This window comes from Porcisia hertigi, chromosome 36 (genome assembly GCF_017918235.1).
Source record: "Porcisia hertigi strain C119 chromosome 36, whole genome shotgun sequence".
Taxonomy (NCBI): domain Eukaryota; phylum Euglenozoa; class Kinetoplastea; order Trypanosomatida; family Trypanosomatidae; genus Porcisia; species Porcisia hertigi.
Window position 1 is genome coordinate 3,198,370 of NC_090595.1, and position 15,104 is coordinate 3,213,473.

Genomic DNA, 15,104 nt, shown 5'->3' on the forward strand with positions numbered 1-15,104 from the left:
TTCAAACACGATAAAAGAATCGTGAGTCCAAGCAAAAATGAAATGTTGAGAGAACACAAAGGAAAAAGCGCGGTGACGACAACATCACAGGGAGTTGTGAGGAATGAAAGTCGGGCCCAGAGAAAGGTGTGCAGATATCGGTGAGGGAGTCGATACCGGTAGTGCGACCCAAGGCACACAGTCTTCCCTCGAAATCGGTGCTCTTCCCGAAGGCATTTACATGCGCTGCAAACATCGTACAGAGAGAGATCGAATCATAATAAAACGGCATGTAAGCTGGAGACTACCGCCATCCACCGAGCCGACCAGCCACCACAAACAACCGAGCACTCCCTCCCATGCTGCTGACCACGCACCAGCGAACACTGTTGTTCAAACAACAGTCGCATTGGCCTTTTCTTTTTGCATAATCACTTTTTCCCCATTGTTCTAACAGGTCAGAAAAAAGAGATCCAGTAATACGGTGCATAGTATCAATGCACTAGAGAGAGAGGCGCGAAAAAAAAAAATTGTCTCTCTTTTATTTGACGTTTCGCTCTACCAATGCGGAAACAAAAAACAGGGTGGCGCAACAATACACATGCCGCAACAGCCTACCCCGGTTCCTCTGGTGCACCGCAGCTGCACGTTTGTCATGTACGACGAAGCGGTCTCCATCCCATCCGGTCGTGCGTGCCCCCCCTCCCCAACCCCCTTTGTCATTGCGCACCTCATCTGACCGATACGCGCTGTGCGTTCAGCGCCAGACCAACGTGGGCAGCCCTGGTCCTCGTCGCGCGGGGTAGCAGTTGGGGGTCGTCTAGGCGCCGGCAGGATGAGCACAAGGATCGTGTGTCGTCCGGCTTCAGGCGAAGGCCCCGCATCCCACCCCCCTCGCGTGTCGGCCCCCTCGGCTGCTTCAGCTCGCTGCAGTCCAGGCGGGAAAGCGGTGTGGAAAAGCGCCCACACTGCCCTTCACACGACTCGGTGGTACAATACGGGGTGGACACGCCCACGCTTCCAGTGGCCGAGGCACCAGCCGGCCTACCTGCCTCAGATGCAGGAGACGCCGCACGTTCCGCACACGTGTGCGCATTGAGGCTCCATGCTATGGGGTTCTACTTGCCGTGCTTGCACATCACATCGACTCGCCTAGCCCCTGGACACCCTCCCCCCCCCCCCACACACCACCTCTCCTCCCCGCTTGGGTGGCAAGCACCACGCCAGCCATGCATGGCAGCGCGTGCGCACAGTGATCCCCGCTACGAATCGGAGGGGAGGGGGGGGGGGGGCAGCAAAAAGATGTCGCTCTTTCCTGGGTCCGTAACCCTTCGCCATGAGGGGATTTTTCCGGCTAGATGAGCCCATGCACAGGCACACTATTACTCATAGCTAGCCGGCTTAAAAAGGCATCGGAGGGAGGCGGGGGAAAAGACACCAAACCGCATTTATCTTTGCATGGTGAATGTGGTGGGCATCATCCAGTGATTGTGTAGAGAGACATGACGTACAACGATGTGTCTCTTCTGAGAACAACCGATGCAAAAAACGCGTAGCACGTCCAGCTCAATGGTTGCGTCGAAGACTCTCTCGAAGCCAAAATAGTCAGTGGCGAAGAGAAAAGCTTTTGCTGCAGTGGGGTTACCGCAATGTTGACGCAGAAGACTGCGCATCATAAGCACTCCTTGCCGCTACCGCCTCTCACCCGCCTCGGCGGGACTTCTGGGCACAGAGGAGTGGCTGTAGAGTGCCGGGCGTGAGTAGACTCTTGCCGCCTCGCAAGCATGATACCCCTGTTCTTCTGTGTGGTGCAGTAGGCGCCGAGCAAATCCTCTGTTGGCGTACCAAATTCTGTACGACGACTTCAGGGGATGGTGGGCTTGCGGTGTCTGACACCTTTGACCAGGTCAGTAATCCATGCAGGTGACGTCAGTTCCTCTGACACAGCCCAGTCCGAGAACGCGTCAATTTCGTGACCACTCTTCGAATCCACTCGGGACAGGAAAAAAAAGTGACCATGCACTTGACCCGCGTGTTGCGCCAGCATCTTGTGCGCAATCGCGTCACAATATATCATCTTCCAACGCTGTTGGGCGACTGTCGAACATCCCGAGCAAGGGTGACCGACACCGTAAGGATAATCATGCCTGTTTTACCCCTCCTAGTTTTTTTTTGATACCTGATCGGGTCATCTTTACACCAGTCCGAATCCCAATCCAGCTGCACCACGCCCAGCCCAAGCGCTTCAAGCAAGGAGGACCGCAGCATCTCGGTGTTGCACCTCCGAGTGTGTTTCTGAGATAATGCATCGAGACCACGTCTCGTCCGGTAACCAACTACGCTTACCGAGATAACCTTTCTCCTTGGTTGAGGAGGAGAGCCTCGCAAAGTGGGAGAGGTGGTTCTGGCGAGCCGCAAGTTTTTCCTCGCAAAGGGACTTCACCTGAATCCCAATGGAGGCAGTGATTTGGTACGGTACATAAGGCTGTGGCGCATGAGGGAGTAAGTCATGCGCTGGGAGCTCCGAAGGGGGGTTCATGCCAGTAAATAACTCTATTAAGAGCTGCCCCGAATGTTTGACAAGACCGCGATCTGGTGGTCGACAACCGCCGCTCCAAGTCCACAAAGGAGCCTCCCTCGCGTGACGGAGATACACCTACAGGGGGGGGTTCGGCGCAGGACGGCAGCGCGCCTCTGAGAGACCGTATTGATTGACCTCTTCGAGTCCTACCACGTAGAACACGAAAAAAAAGAAAAAAAGGAAAGAAGAATGAGGATAAGAAAGGTAGCGGGGGAGGGAAGAGCACACATAGCCCCCCCCCCCCTAGTAAAGGAAAATAGAAGAGTAACCTACAAGGGGAGAAAGGGGGATGGGGGTGTAAACCGGGGAGAGAGAGGACACAGTCGAGACACACAGACACACAGAAAGAGAGAGACACACACACAAACCGGGGGAACAAGATTGAAAAATGAAAAAAAAAGCTAAAAGCGCGGTGTTGCAGGTAAGAAGAACGCAGGCCGCGCTGAGACGGAAGGAGGGGGGGGGATATCCTCCCCTACAAGGGGGTCACTCTGTATACGGGGTGGAGGTGGAGAGAGAGAGAGTCGCACACGCAATCAAGACCTTGTAGCTAAATCGGCTGCAAGCCATAGTAGCCTCCACTTTAATAGCCCACACAAGCCAGGACAAAGAAACAAGAAACCAAATCAAACAGTAGCACATCTCCTGAGCTTGAGAAATTATGAGAAGAACCACCTCTTTGATCAGTCGGTCTGGTAGACGCAGGCAGCCTTGTGGCTCCTTGCATTGGCGGGGGTCCATGAGAGACACAAATAAGTCTGCAGCTCTTCCTCCGTGGGCGCCTCGACGCCGAAGGTGGGATAGAATTGATCGAACAGCTCACGCAGTGCGTGAAAAGCTTCTTCTTGTGAGGTGACGCGCCGCGCACTGCCCCAGACAACCACACTTTTCGCAAAATCACCCTCGACGTTTACGCAGCGGCAGTACAGCTCGTCAAGCGGCCAGTACCGACCAAGCCCATCGTCCACGACGCACGATTCAAGGACCGTTTCACCAATATAACGCTTCCGTACGAGCTCTGCCACATTGGGCTGCATGCCTTGACCCAGATCAATCATGTATATGAACCGAAGTGGGCCTAGTCCCGCATCATCCGCCGCACCTGTATCGGCCGGAAAGCGCAAGTACTGTAACGGCTCGTCCGATCCAAATTGGAATCTGTACAGTATACCAGCGTAGTACTGGCGTGACTTAGACAGCGGCGCGTCCTCCTTTGGGTGTTCCCTGAGGTAGGCGGAGTGCGCCGGCGGCAGCGCCACGTAGCAGTACCCAATGTTGTCCCCGCGCAGCTGATTCATCAGCACCATATCGAGTACCTTCCAGTCGAAGAGCGCCTTGATAGCGAGCTGAAAAAAGAGGAATTGGAAAAGCTCACCATCGCGTAGGGGAGAGTTTAGGAGCTGGTCGCAATAGGGATCGAAGCCGGCGTCACACTCCGTCAAGAACCGACCCAGTGTGCCGTCCATCAAGTCCGTGACGAGGTAGCACAGTTTTGTGGTCGCGCCATCGGCCCCGCGTCGCAGCTCGTCGGCAGCCTCCGCTGGAAGCCCCTTCGGTGTCTGCTGGCTCACAATGAAATCATGGGCGCGGCCGCCCTTGCACACCTTCAAGTCTTCGAGCTGATTCACCAATACGTAGAAAGCGACATCGATGAGAGACTCTCGGACATACTGCTCTTGGTTCAGGCCATCCGGGATGACAAATACCTTCACCGCCACGGGATAGCGCTGCGGACCATAGGTCCCGCGGAAAACAAGACTGCTGCCGCCGCGACCCATAAGCTCTAGGAGTTCTACATCATTCGTTGGACCATCAAAAATGGTGCAATTGCCCGTCTGCACATAGTCACACCAACGCGTGGCCAAGCCCTTCTGCGCTTTAGGCAAACTTGATGGCCCAACAGAGTACGCGTTCAGCGACTGGTTGCAAACTGTTGTCGCCTCGTCCAACTCTACGTGTGCGTTTTTTTCTAGGACGAGAAGTGCCGAGGCCTCGGGCCCCGCGTTCCCCTTCCCCTGTGAAGCATCCACAGTAGCGATCAAGGCCGCGGCAGTGCTTGGGCCTCGCGCGGCCGTGGTGCCAACAATGACAGAAGAACCATTCGCGTATGGAATGCCTTTAACAGCGCCCAGCGCCCCCTCCGGCGACTTTGTGCTGACCAAGTCAACTGCATCAAAAGCGCGAATGTTTTTTTCCGCTCTGTCCCTGTCCTGACGATGCTTCACGCACTCGCTGACAGCATGAAGCGACACTTCCAGAAAGGGCTTCATGGTATCGACCGTGTTTAGTCGACGCTGGACTATTGTCAGTGACGATCGTGCAGATGAAGATGCAGCACTGGCCCCAGTCGTGCTTGTCGACTCACCCGTCGGCATGCACGGTAGAAGTGGATCACTCACCGCGGTGGCGGCCAAGGTATCACCCACATGAAGTGGGCCAGTTGCTGACTCCTCGGAGACAGCAGACGAGGACGACGCTACGTTGCTTGGTGAAACAAAGAAGTGTGACAGGGCACCACCGAAGCGACGCAACGCTGCCCCAGCAGTGAACTCGCCGCAGCGGAACAGCAGCGGCGTGAAGGACGGAGTGCCATCATGAGCGTTCCCGGTAGTGCGGCGCCAAAGCTCGCCACGAGTGCACCCGAACTGGCCCTTCATTTTCTCGAATAGAGCCACCAACGCCAGAAGGGCAGTCTCGGGACTGCTAACCTCCACCGTTGACGCCCACTGCGCCACGCTGCAGCCCACGTCACCTAGGCACGGCAAGGTATCGCCAGCGCCAAAAAGCGGCAGTGAGGTGGTCTCCTGCAGCTCCGCAGGGGTTGCATAAAGTGGCACAACCGCCTCTTCCAGGTTGAGCAGCGTCAGGAGGCGGGTGTGAGCGGGAAAGAGCAGCCACTCATGCCTATTCAAAGGGTGCTCGAAGGCAACGTGGTGGCTACCACTGGACCGCGCGGCGACCAAGTCGGCGCGAAGGTACCGAGCGTGCTGTCCAGGCAGCGTGAAGGTCATACCACGGAATCGGATGTCGAAGTAGGCGCGAAAGAGCAGCTGCAGGTAGAAGAGCTGAAACACCTCGCCATCCGTGAAGGGCTGAGTTGTCAGCGACCATGGCCGGCGCATCACACCCTTGCGAGACATGGGGAACAAGACCGCCACGGGTACACGGCGAGAACGCAGTCTGTCTGTCCCTCTTTTTAACGCATTGAGTGCAGTTGTCGCGCCGCTCACCTTTGCCTCGATGCGTATCCGCTGGTGGCCCACAAGGTCGTCCCATGCACATAGCCGTACCGCCACATAGGGGAAGCAGGCTACATCGCAACAGCCGGCCTTGCCGAGGGTCAGGTAGAGGGCGGCTGTCGTGCAGAAGCGCTTCCAGCGCGGCACGACCGGGGCATCGGCGCTTGCAACACCGTCGGTCGGGAAGCTGATAGGGCTGCGAGCCAGAGAGCCGGTGCTGTTCACGCCTGAACCAGTCCCGCCCATGGTCGCACGTTCCAGGAAATCGGGAGATGGTGTATCAAGCAGTATGCCGGCCCCGCTGCCGCCGCCTTCACCACTGAATGACACATCGGTGGAGCGCCAGAACGTCGACACAATGTCGGGGAACGCCACTTCGTCTGCCATCTCCACTCCGAGCCCAGTATGGGGCGCGGCGTCCGCTCCGACAACCGTGTAACGGCCCTCGTCTGTGCCGCGCACGCCTACCGATGACTCGTCTGCAATGGCCGGTGGCAGAACTTCGATCGCCTCCCCCTGCTTGTCCAAAAGAGGAAGTAGCAGGAACTCGGACCCATCCCAGACGCACTCAGGGTACGCCTTCAACAGAGACTCTAGTGGACTCACCTCACCTTGCTGCACTTCCACACGGTAAGTGCGTGCCTCGGCATCGCCAATATGCACAGCGAGCGTCTCCGCACGCAATCGGGCACGGCGCGCTCGTGTCTGCGGCCGGACACGCACACGCAGTGATTGCCACGATGGTGGTGGTTTTTCGGTAGGCTGTGCAGGGCTGCTGACACGGCACGACGCCATACGCAGGTTGAGACTGGGAAGGTCAGTGCTGACCAGAGAATCGTCGACTACGGCGGAGCCCAAAAACTGCAGTACTTGAAGCGGATGTTGCTGTTTCTCGGCAAGGGGAGCGTCTTGCTTCCCGGAGGCAGACAGATTAAATGCCATGCCACCATCGCCTCTGCGCAACCGCCACTTCAACGAGGTCTTGCTCAGCTCCTTTTCTCTCGCGCTGGGACGAGCTGGCGCGGCCGAGGTTGTACCGGACGCCAAAATCTCAGAGTGCGCGTGGCACACAATGGAAGCCGCGGACCGCCGCAGTGGAGGATTGGAAACTGCTGTCAGAACGAGTGGTTGCCACCCCCCAAGCGGCGACGCACGCGCTTGCTCACTGTAGAGAAGTGATGTGTGCTGCGCCATTCGTAGGCGCGCGAGAGTTTTCTGGGCCGCTGCAGCAACCTTTTCTTGTGTTTCAGGAGGTGGTGAGTGGTGCCGCCGCGGTGGCGAAGCACACGCAAACTCCGAAGAGCGGTCCAAGGGTCGTGCGGGAAAGAGCGCTGATCGAGGGTCAGGCTGAGTAACAGACAACGTTTTCACTGCGGCCGGGGGCGACGGCTCAGCGTGCACACCATGTGGTGAGCAGCTACTCTTGCCGCATCTCTGCGCCGAGGAATGCACGCGACGAGAACCAGCCGGGCGCCGGTGTGGTGGTTGCGGGGCGATGTAAAGGGCGCGAAATCGGTTTTCAAGAATCGCCTCCCGCACGCGAGAGGCTTCAACAACAATGGGGTCCATCCCAAGAGTTGACTGGAGAAAGAGGGGTTGAAGTACACGCTGAAGGGGGTTTCGTATAGCGGTAGAAAAGTGGTGGTTCACGTTTCTGAACACGAGGCCCTTTTCGGGTCCCTTTAAGTGTCACACGCAATCGAGTCAGGCGAGACGGAGAGAGAAAACGAGGGGGTGAGAAAAGCGCAGGTGATTCTCGAGCAAACGCCGCATGTAAAAAAAAAATACCTGAGGCACTTTCTGATGCGAGATCCAAGGGGAAAATAAAATCGAGTCTTAGAGATCAACTTAGGGCCTTTTGAGTGCATATCAGCTACGTCGGAAACATTTGCACAAATGTCAGAGAACAGTCGGCAAGACGGGGAGGGCGGGGCAGTGAAGTGGGGACCATCACGGCGAAGGCAAAAAAAAAGGAGCGCCTATCGCCTCTCCCTACTCGGGGGTGAAATTTGATTTGAACGGCGAGCGAACACGCTTCGAATACACACTCAGCCACCAGCAAGGGAGCGCCCCCAAAGAAACTCCAATGTAAGACACCGCTGGAAATGTAGCATCAGTAGACTTGAAAAGACGTGAAGAATGCTCTGACGCAAGCACGCACTATACTCGCACGTGTCTGCCCAGCCGAGGAATGTTGCAAAGGATGAGAGGCGGCAGCGGAGAAAGACGACGCAAAGCAAGATCGGCAACAAAAGATAAGCGATAGGACGCCTTACTTTCAATGAAAGTACAGGTAAAGAATACCACCGGGGATAATTCTATTCTTCATTCGACGTTTCGCTCTACCAATGCGGAAACAAAAAACAGGGTGGCGCAACAATACACATGCCGCAACAGCCTACCCCGGTTCCTCTGGTGCACCGCAGCTGCATGTTTGTCATGTACGACGAAGCGGTCTCCATCCCATCCGGTCGTGCGTGCACCCCCCCTCCCCCCCCCTTTGTCATTGCGCACCTCATCTGACCGATACGCGCTGTGGGTTCAGCGCCAGAGCAACGTGGGCAGCCCTGGTCCTCGTCGCGCGGGGTAGCAGTTGGGGGTCGTCTAGGCGCCGGCAGGATGAGCACAAGGATCGTGTGTCGTCCGGCTTCAGGCGAAGGCCCCGCATCCCACCCCCCTCGCGTGTCGGCCCCCTCGGCTGCTTCAGCTCGCTGCAGTCCAGGCGGGAAAGCGGTGTGGAAAAGCGCCCACACTGCCCTTCACACGACTCGGTGGTACAATACGGGGTGGACACGCCCACGCTTCCAGTGGCCGAGGCACCAGCCGGCCTACCTGCCTCAGATGCAGGAGACGCCGCACGTTCCGCACACGTGTGCGCATTGAGGCTCCATGCTATGGGGTTCTACTTGCCGTGCTTGCACATCACATCGACTCGCCTAGCCCCTGGACACCCTCCCCCCCCCCCACACACCACCTCTCCTCCCCGCTTGGGTGGCAAGCACCACCCCAGCCATGCATGGCAGCGCGTGCGCGCAGTGATCCCCGCTACGAATCGGAGGGGGGGGGGGCAGCAAAAAGATGTCGCTCTTTCCTGGGCCCGTATACGTGTAGAATCGTCGACACGTTTCGGGTGCAGTTGGCTCAAACGTCTTCACAGCAGCATGTCCCTGCGCCACACCGCCGGCACAGACCTGCGCGCAGACACCAGTCGTCCGCAATCATTGTACCCATGGAGAGGAGGGGCGAAATGCAAACCTTTGTCTTCCAGACGGAGTGGATACACACTATATCCTGAAGCCCGACGCTGTGGTGGACGGCAACATCGGGCGGGGGTAAATGGCAGACAGGAAGGAAATATAGGAAGAAGAAAGTACGAAGTTAGGAAGTACGGAAGTGACCGCCACACACACACACAGACACAGACATCATGTGAGTCAGTGAAGGTTTGCTGTGGGAGCGCGAGCCATCCCAGATGCGCGTCGACCAAGCGGGGGGGAAAGGGGGCAGTGCAAGTCACTCAGCGGCTGCTTCACAACTTTTTGTACGTGGAAACTGTGCTTCTGGCGAGGTCCTGCCGCGTTCTTTTCTAGTAGCCTTCGGCCCCTCCCCCTTTTTTGAATTCTCGATTGTCGCCCTTCATTTGGGGGGGGGGGGGGCCGTTGTTTTCCCTCCACGATTCTGTTCGTTTTGCTTAACTTCTGTGAGACAGGGGTGCTTCCCTTTCTCCACCTCACTTCGCCCCTCGAGGCCGTTTAAAGTTTGTGTCCGGGGGCACAGCACGTCCTCAAGACGCGAAGGGCGCAAGCAGAGGGATGAGGGAGAAATTGGGAGGAGCCAAAGAGCAGGAAGGGAATGATTCACACCTTTGCCAGGTCACAGTGGAAGGAAAGGGGAGGGGAGGCGCGTGCAGACCGCCGTGGCGCCTGAAACAACGAAAGTAAAAGGAAGCCACGGAGGGGGGCAAAGATGGAAAGAAGACGGCCCAGCAGCGGAGAAGCAGCACTGTCGCAGGACCTGGGTTGTTAACGGACATACGCAGGAGGTGCGGCGATCTGCGGAGCCACGCTCCGTCCGCTCTTGTCGCGCTGGAGCTCACGCTCATCCTTCTTCGCAGCTAGTCGCCGTTGCTCGTACTCCTCCAGGTCCTTGCGCATGCGCCGCGTCTTGTTAGCCTTCTCCTCCTTACTCCAAAGATACGGCATGAACCAAGGGATGTTGCGCATGCGCTGGTTCACTGTGTCCATCTCCTTCAGATACTTGACACGCATCTCCAGCGTTGAAGAGTTGTCGCTGGCATAGGCCTGCATCTCCTCCTTCAACTGATGCGGCAGCTCGCGCTCCAGCCGGCAGCCATTGTAGATCCACGAAACGTGCGGAATGTTCGGACGGGTTCGAATGCGCTCCATGATGAGTCGCTGCACCCAGTGATGGAGACGGTGCAATTGTGGCTCTATTGCAAAGCGCGCAGCCGGGTCAACAGTGGACCAAACAACATACACCTCCTTGGAGCGGCGCGACGCAATCACCTCCTCGATCATTAGCTGTGCAAAGTCAATCTGCTCCGCGATATGGGCAGGACACGCTTTAAGAGAGTGTCGCAGGTGGTAGGCAATTTTGTCGGCAAAGGCCTGTGCAGAGGGGGACATGTTTGCGCGATGACGCAGGTAGCGAACCTCTTTGCTCAGCATCCCCTCCGGCTCAGGCGCGCTTGGCCACAGCTTGCCTTCAGCAAGTTTGCGTGCTGCCAGTGGGGTGAAGGGAATGGGTGGGGCCTCGTACTTGGCAGCCTGTTGCGGCGAGTCGTACTTGAGTGCCTCTCGCTCCGAAAAGCCGAAATTCTTGCTGTTGCGTAGAGGTTCCAGGTCGCCGAGACCTTGGAGGGCGTACGTCGCGTTCAGCTTCACACCCTCGCGATCAAGACGCGATCCGGTAGAGTACAAGCGCTGTTCCACGTAACGATAGGATGACTGGTTGGCGGGGTTGATATTGCGCCCCTGCAGCACTGCGCGAATGGTTTCATCGCGCTGTGCTTTCGTCTGCTTTAGCGGAAGCACAGATGGGCTCCGAAATCGGTGGCGTAGCTTGGTTTGGTATTTTATGGAGCGCTTGCTCATGAACACCATGTTGGTGGGTCGCATTGCTGATCCTCGGCTGCGCACGTTCTACGCAGGCGCATTTAATAAGAGGAGGAGGAAGAGGGGGGAAAAAAGATCGAAACGCAAACACACACACACACACACACAGACGTACACAATGAATAGATAAGGTAGAGAAATGAAATGGTGTGGAGCAGAAAGTATGCCCTCCCCCCCCCCACTATTTGAAGGAAAGAGACACAGGAGCGGATTTGCATCGTTTCACGGGCACGAGAAAAGCCGGTGGTGGCTGATGAGCAGCAAGGCATGCCAGGTCTTGGCTCTTCGTTTCACTTCGGATTCCACTTCATCCTGCCTGGAGCAGCAGCAGCGGCTCCTCACGCCCTTGTACTAGGGTGCAAAGACAGTTGCATCGGCATCGTAAAGCCGCTCCCTCATCACGGGGGAAAGGGGGCGAAAAAAAAAAAGATATTCTGGCTACTACTTGATTTGTTGCCGCTATGCTTCAACAGCCTCGGGATAATGAGGAGCACCTTCACGTGGTTTATCAAGGGGGAGGGGTCTCGAATACCCGCTTGACATAAAAGACAGAGATCCACATATTCCTCTGACAATCCTAAGCCACCTCTGCGGGTGTAGAGGTCAGGAACTGACGTAGTGGTGGTGAAGGGGGGGGGGGGGCACAGTGTTTGCCGTTGTTGATGTCGGCTATCATGTCCGGGATGTGGCGTTGCGACGGCGCGCAAGTCCGAACCCTCTTTATGATGATCAAGGTGTCAGCGTGGCTCAAGAGTAGCTCACCCGGCTCTCACGGCCCTCTAGTGAAGTACCTCAGTCGCGCCGAGGGATGCAGCACGTGGCAACCAGCCTATCGTCGGCGCCTGTGGAGAACTACTTACAAAGAGGGGATGTGCGGCAGAGTTCACGCTGAGATGACCGAGTCGTCCCCTTGTGAGACGCGTGTGCGGTGCCGTTTTCGCACCACGCGGCGGGCCAGTGACAAAGCAAGGTTGGTGGGGGCGGATCAAGGGCGTCTGATGTCGTATGGTAGAGTGGATACACTGTAGCGTAGAAACGAAAGAAGGCGCATCAGGAGCTATTCCTCGCCTCTGAAGCCAAGTGAGAACAAAAAAACGCAGCACCACACACACAGACACATCGAGGGGAACTCGAGGGAGCAACGCAAGGGGCAAACGGCGCCTGTGCGCGTGCTTCCGTCTCAAGTGCCCCCGCGCCGTTGCGCGCACGCGCACACCCGAGTCACGCAAGTTGGGGCCTGAAACTGCACACGGTGAAGTCAACGCAGTGGGGTAGGAGACCTAGGAGCGGCGTACACGCCAGAACAGGCGGTACAACCACACATGCGACGCTGGATGACACACAGACCTGGAAGCGTTGGCGTAAAGCCCCCCCCCTCCCGTCACGCTGCCTCGGCGCCACTTCTCCCATCCTCTGGCGACGTCCTACTCCTGACGGCCTTGACCTGATCAAACAACGCCGGACACGTCTACAGCAGCAGCAGTACCTCTTCTCATCGCCTCCCGACGCGCCCTCCGCACCTTCGCCACTTCGTACTCGGGAATGGCGGCGACGTAGATGCGACGGCCATGGTAGAGGGACGTAAGGGTGTACTGTGGACAGTTCATCTTCGCCAGCATGGCATACAACGTCTGCAAGTGCTTGTTCACAGATCCACGCACAGCTACCGCCGTACTGCTGGTGCCCATCGCCTGTCGTGCAGAAGGCACACACTCGGAGAGAGAAGCAGCAGTGCCAGCCACATTGTAGCGAGCTGCCGCCGTGTACGCGCGATAGAAATCTGCTTCCTCGGCCCGCATGGTGCTCAGATCCAGAGGCCGCCTAAACTGTGCAGCCTCTTCCTCTACCTCCATCTGCCCCCGGTGCCCCGCCTCCTCTACCTTCGTGGAAGACTTCTTGCCAACAGTATCTTCTTCTCGTACTGGCGGCACGAGATGCTGAGCGCTGACATCGTCCTCATCGGGAGATTTCTCGGTTTTATGGACAATTGCTGACGTCATGAGCCTACTCGAGTGAGTTGCGAGTGCGTCAACCCCGCGCGTCTTGTAATCGTGCGGTACAGCGTCATGCAGGCCACCCTCCCTTCTTCCGAAGTCGTGAAGTGTGTCATCGAGTACCTCCCGTGCTGCCAGAAACGCGATCTCCAAGTCCTGCGAACGGGCCTGCACACTGCAGACATTGTCGTCCACAATCATCAGAGACCGTATGTTCGCTAGCTGGGGCAGCAGGTACCCCGCACATCCCCTCCACACACCCTCGAGTGGCTCACGACGCAAGGTGCGGACGCCGTCACTGCTCATGAATGCGTTGAAGGAAGCGCACTGGGACATGAGGAAGGGGAGTACCTCTGTTATGAGCTCGAAGCATGGCGCCAGAGACTCGGGAACCGTGTCGGGGTAGTCAATGTCCCCAATGGTGGCTGACGCACCAGCACGACCGGCGAGGGTGGGCGCGCCAGGTTTGGCATTGCCCCCGGATGCTCCCTCGCTGGTGCAAGCGGCATCTTCAGCCGCGTCGACGAAGGTGGCACCACGCCATCCGGTCATCCGTTCCACGTACTTCGTCACGCATGGAAACTTGCCCGCCAGCATCGACGACGGTGGGTCATCCATGAAGAAGAAACTGGAAAAGGCAGCACCGAGCGTGACATCAGCCAGAGTGGGGTGTGGGGTGCCAAGTAAAAAGTCCTTGTTTGGATGCTCGCGCAGATGTGCCTCAAGAGCCGTGCAGAAGCGCTCGAAGTGCTCCTCCATAAAGGGCGCTGTCACCTTAGAAGCACCTGTCGCCGAGACTAACCGAGTCATCACTTCTCGAAACCGTGGCGCCATCGTGCGAGCAAACCCGATTCCAGGAATAGGAAAAAAGTAGCGCACGTATCCCTCCAGCACATCGAGTGCGTCGCCACGGATGTAACGAAACATAGCACCGGTCTTCGCGAGCCACCAGCATGCGTACACCACCACGCACCAAGAAGCCAGGTGCAGCTGTGGATGCGTTTCTTTTCGGACTAGAAGCCTCTGTGTGCGTAGAGCTGTTGGCAAAGCGCCACTCCCGGCGTGTGGAACGCCGCCGCCGCCGCTCTGACGAGTGTAACTTACTTCGCCCTTTGCAAAGCGAGCAATGGCCTCGACCTCCTCGTCTAGCTCGACCGTTTCCGCCAGTTGCCAGACCTGCAAAGGAGAGGCACCGCTTGGTGTCAAGGTGCAAAAAACGCTGCGAGCACGGTAATACAGTGAGTACACCATGGTAGTAGTAAAGCTCGTGCAGTAAACTCGAAAAGGGAGCTGTTTGAGCCGGAGGTAGGTGACATGTTGATGCAACGACAGCGTGTAGGGCGAACCAAAGACGCGGAACGGCGTCGTCGACGGTTGGCCACCCATGAGCACCTAAACGATTGGCGCGGTAGGCGAAAGGGATATCCCCATCGATGGGGGGGGGGGAGGAAGGGGAGCGCGACGGCTGCCTGACACTTCGCTTAGCTCGCGGTCTCAAAACAACGACACAGACTCTGGTAGCATTACGCCTTGGACCACGCCTGTGTATGACCCCCTGCCGACACCTAGCCGACAACTACGTCAAACACAGCAAATGGAAATGCAGAAAAATGAGGCCAATCATGCAAGAGCTTAGACTCGAACACGCCGCACGCCGGTGTTGAATAGATAGGTGTGTGTGTGTGTGTATGAAGGGGGGGGGAGGGGGTACATGACACCAAAGCAAAACCAAGAAAGACCGACGAAAGGAGACTCGAAACAGTAAAGGACGTGAGAAGGGGAGGCGCGCGGGTAGAAACCATGACTCAGGAGCAAGGCTTCTTTTAAAAGGCTGGCTGTTGGTGCACGTAGACACAGGGGGATGGGCAGACAGATACGTAAGGGAAGAAACGACACGCACCACATGTGTGTGTGTGTGTGTGTGTGTCAGAGAGAGAAAACGAGCGAAACCCAGACTCATACGCACAGAGAGAGAAAGAGACCCCCCCCCTTCAAGAAGCCAGTAAAACGGTGAGCGCAATAGACACTGAATACCTCAGCCTCCGCGAGCACAACAATTCTCTCACCCGTGCGTGTGTGTGTGTGTATGAGTGTACAGGGGGGGGGATACCTACTATTGAATCATATGTCTCTTGGATTTGTATGGTGATGCGTCTTGAACCTCACGTGCAGGTAC

General features: G+C 57.2%; 3 protein-coding genes across 3 annotated transcripts; all 3 read right to left on the reverse strand.

Moving 5' to 3' along the window:
- Positions 1-3,243: 3,243 nt before the first annotated feature.
- On the reverse strand, positions 3,244-7,368 carry JKF63_00807 (uncharacterized protein; the record flags this gene model as incomplete). The annotated part of the gene is made up of 1 exon (XM_067896856.1): positions 3,244-7,368. One exon carries the CDS (start codon positions 7,366-7,368, stop codon positions 3,244-3,246), a length of 4,125 nt encoding a protein of 1,374 aa, XP_067753013.1.
- Positions 7,369-9,821: 2,453 nt separating this feature from the next.
- On the reverse strand, positions 9,822-10,937 carry JKF63_00808 (uncharacterized protein; the record flags this gene model as incomplete). The annotated part of the gene is made up of 1 exon (XM_067896857.1): positions 9,822-10,937. The coding sequence occupies one exon, from the start codon at positions 10,935-10,937 to the stop codon at positions 9,822-9,824; it is 1,116 nt and encodes a 371-aa protein (XP_067753014.1).
- Positions 10,938-12,382: 1,445 nt separating this feature from the next.
- On the reverse strand, positions 12,383-14,314 carry JKF63_00809 (uncharacterized protein; the record flags this gene model as incomplete). The annotated part of the gene is made up of 1 exon (XM_067896858.1): positions 12,383-14,314. One exon carries the CDS (start codon positions 14,312-14,314, stop codon positions 12,383-12,385), a length of 1,932 nt encoding a protein of 643 aa, XP_067753015.1.
- Positions 14,315-15,104: the final 790 nt, after the last annotated feature.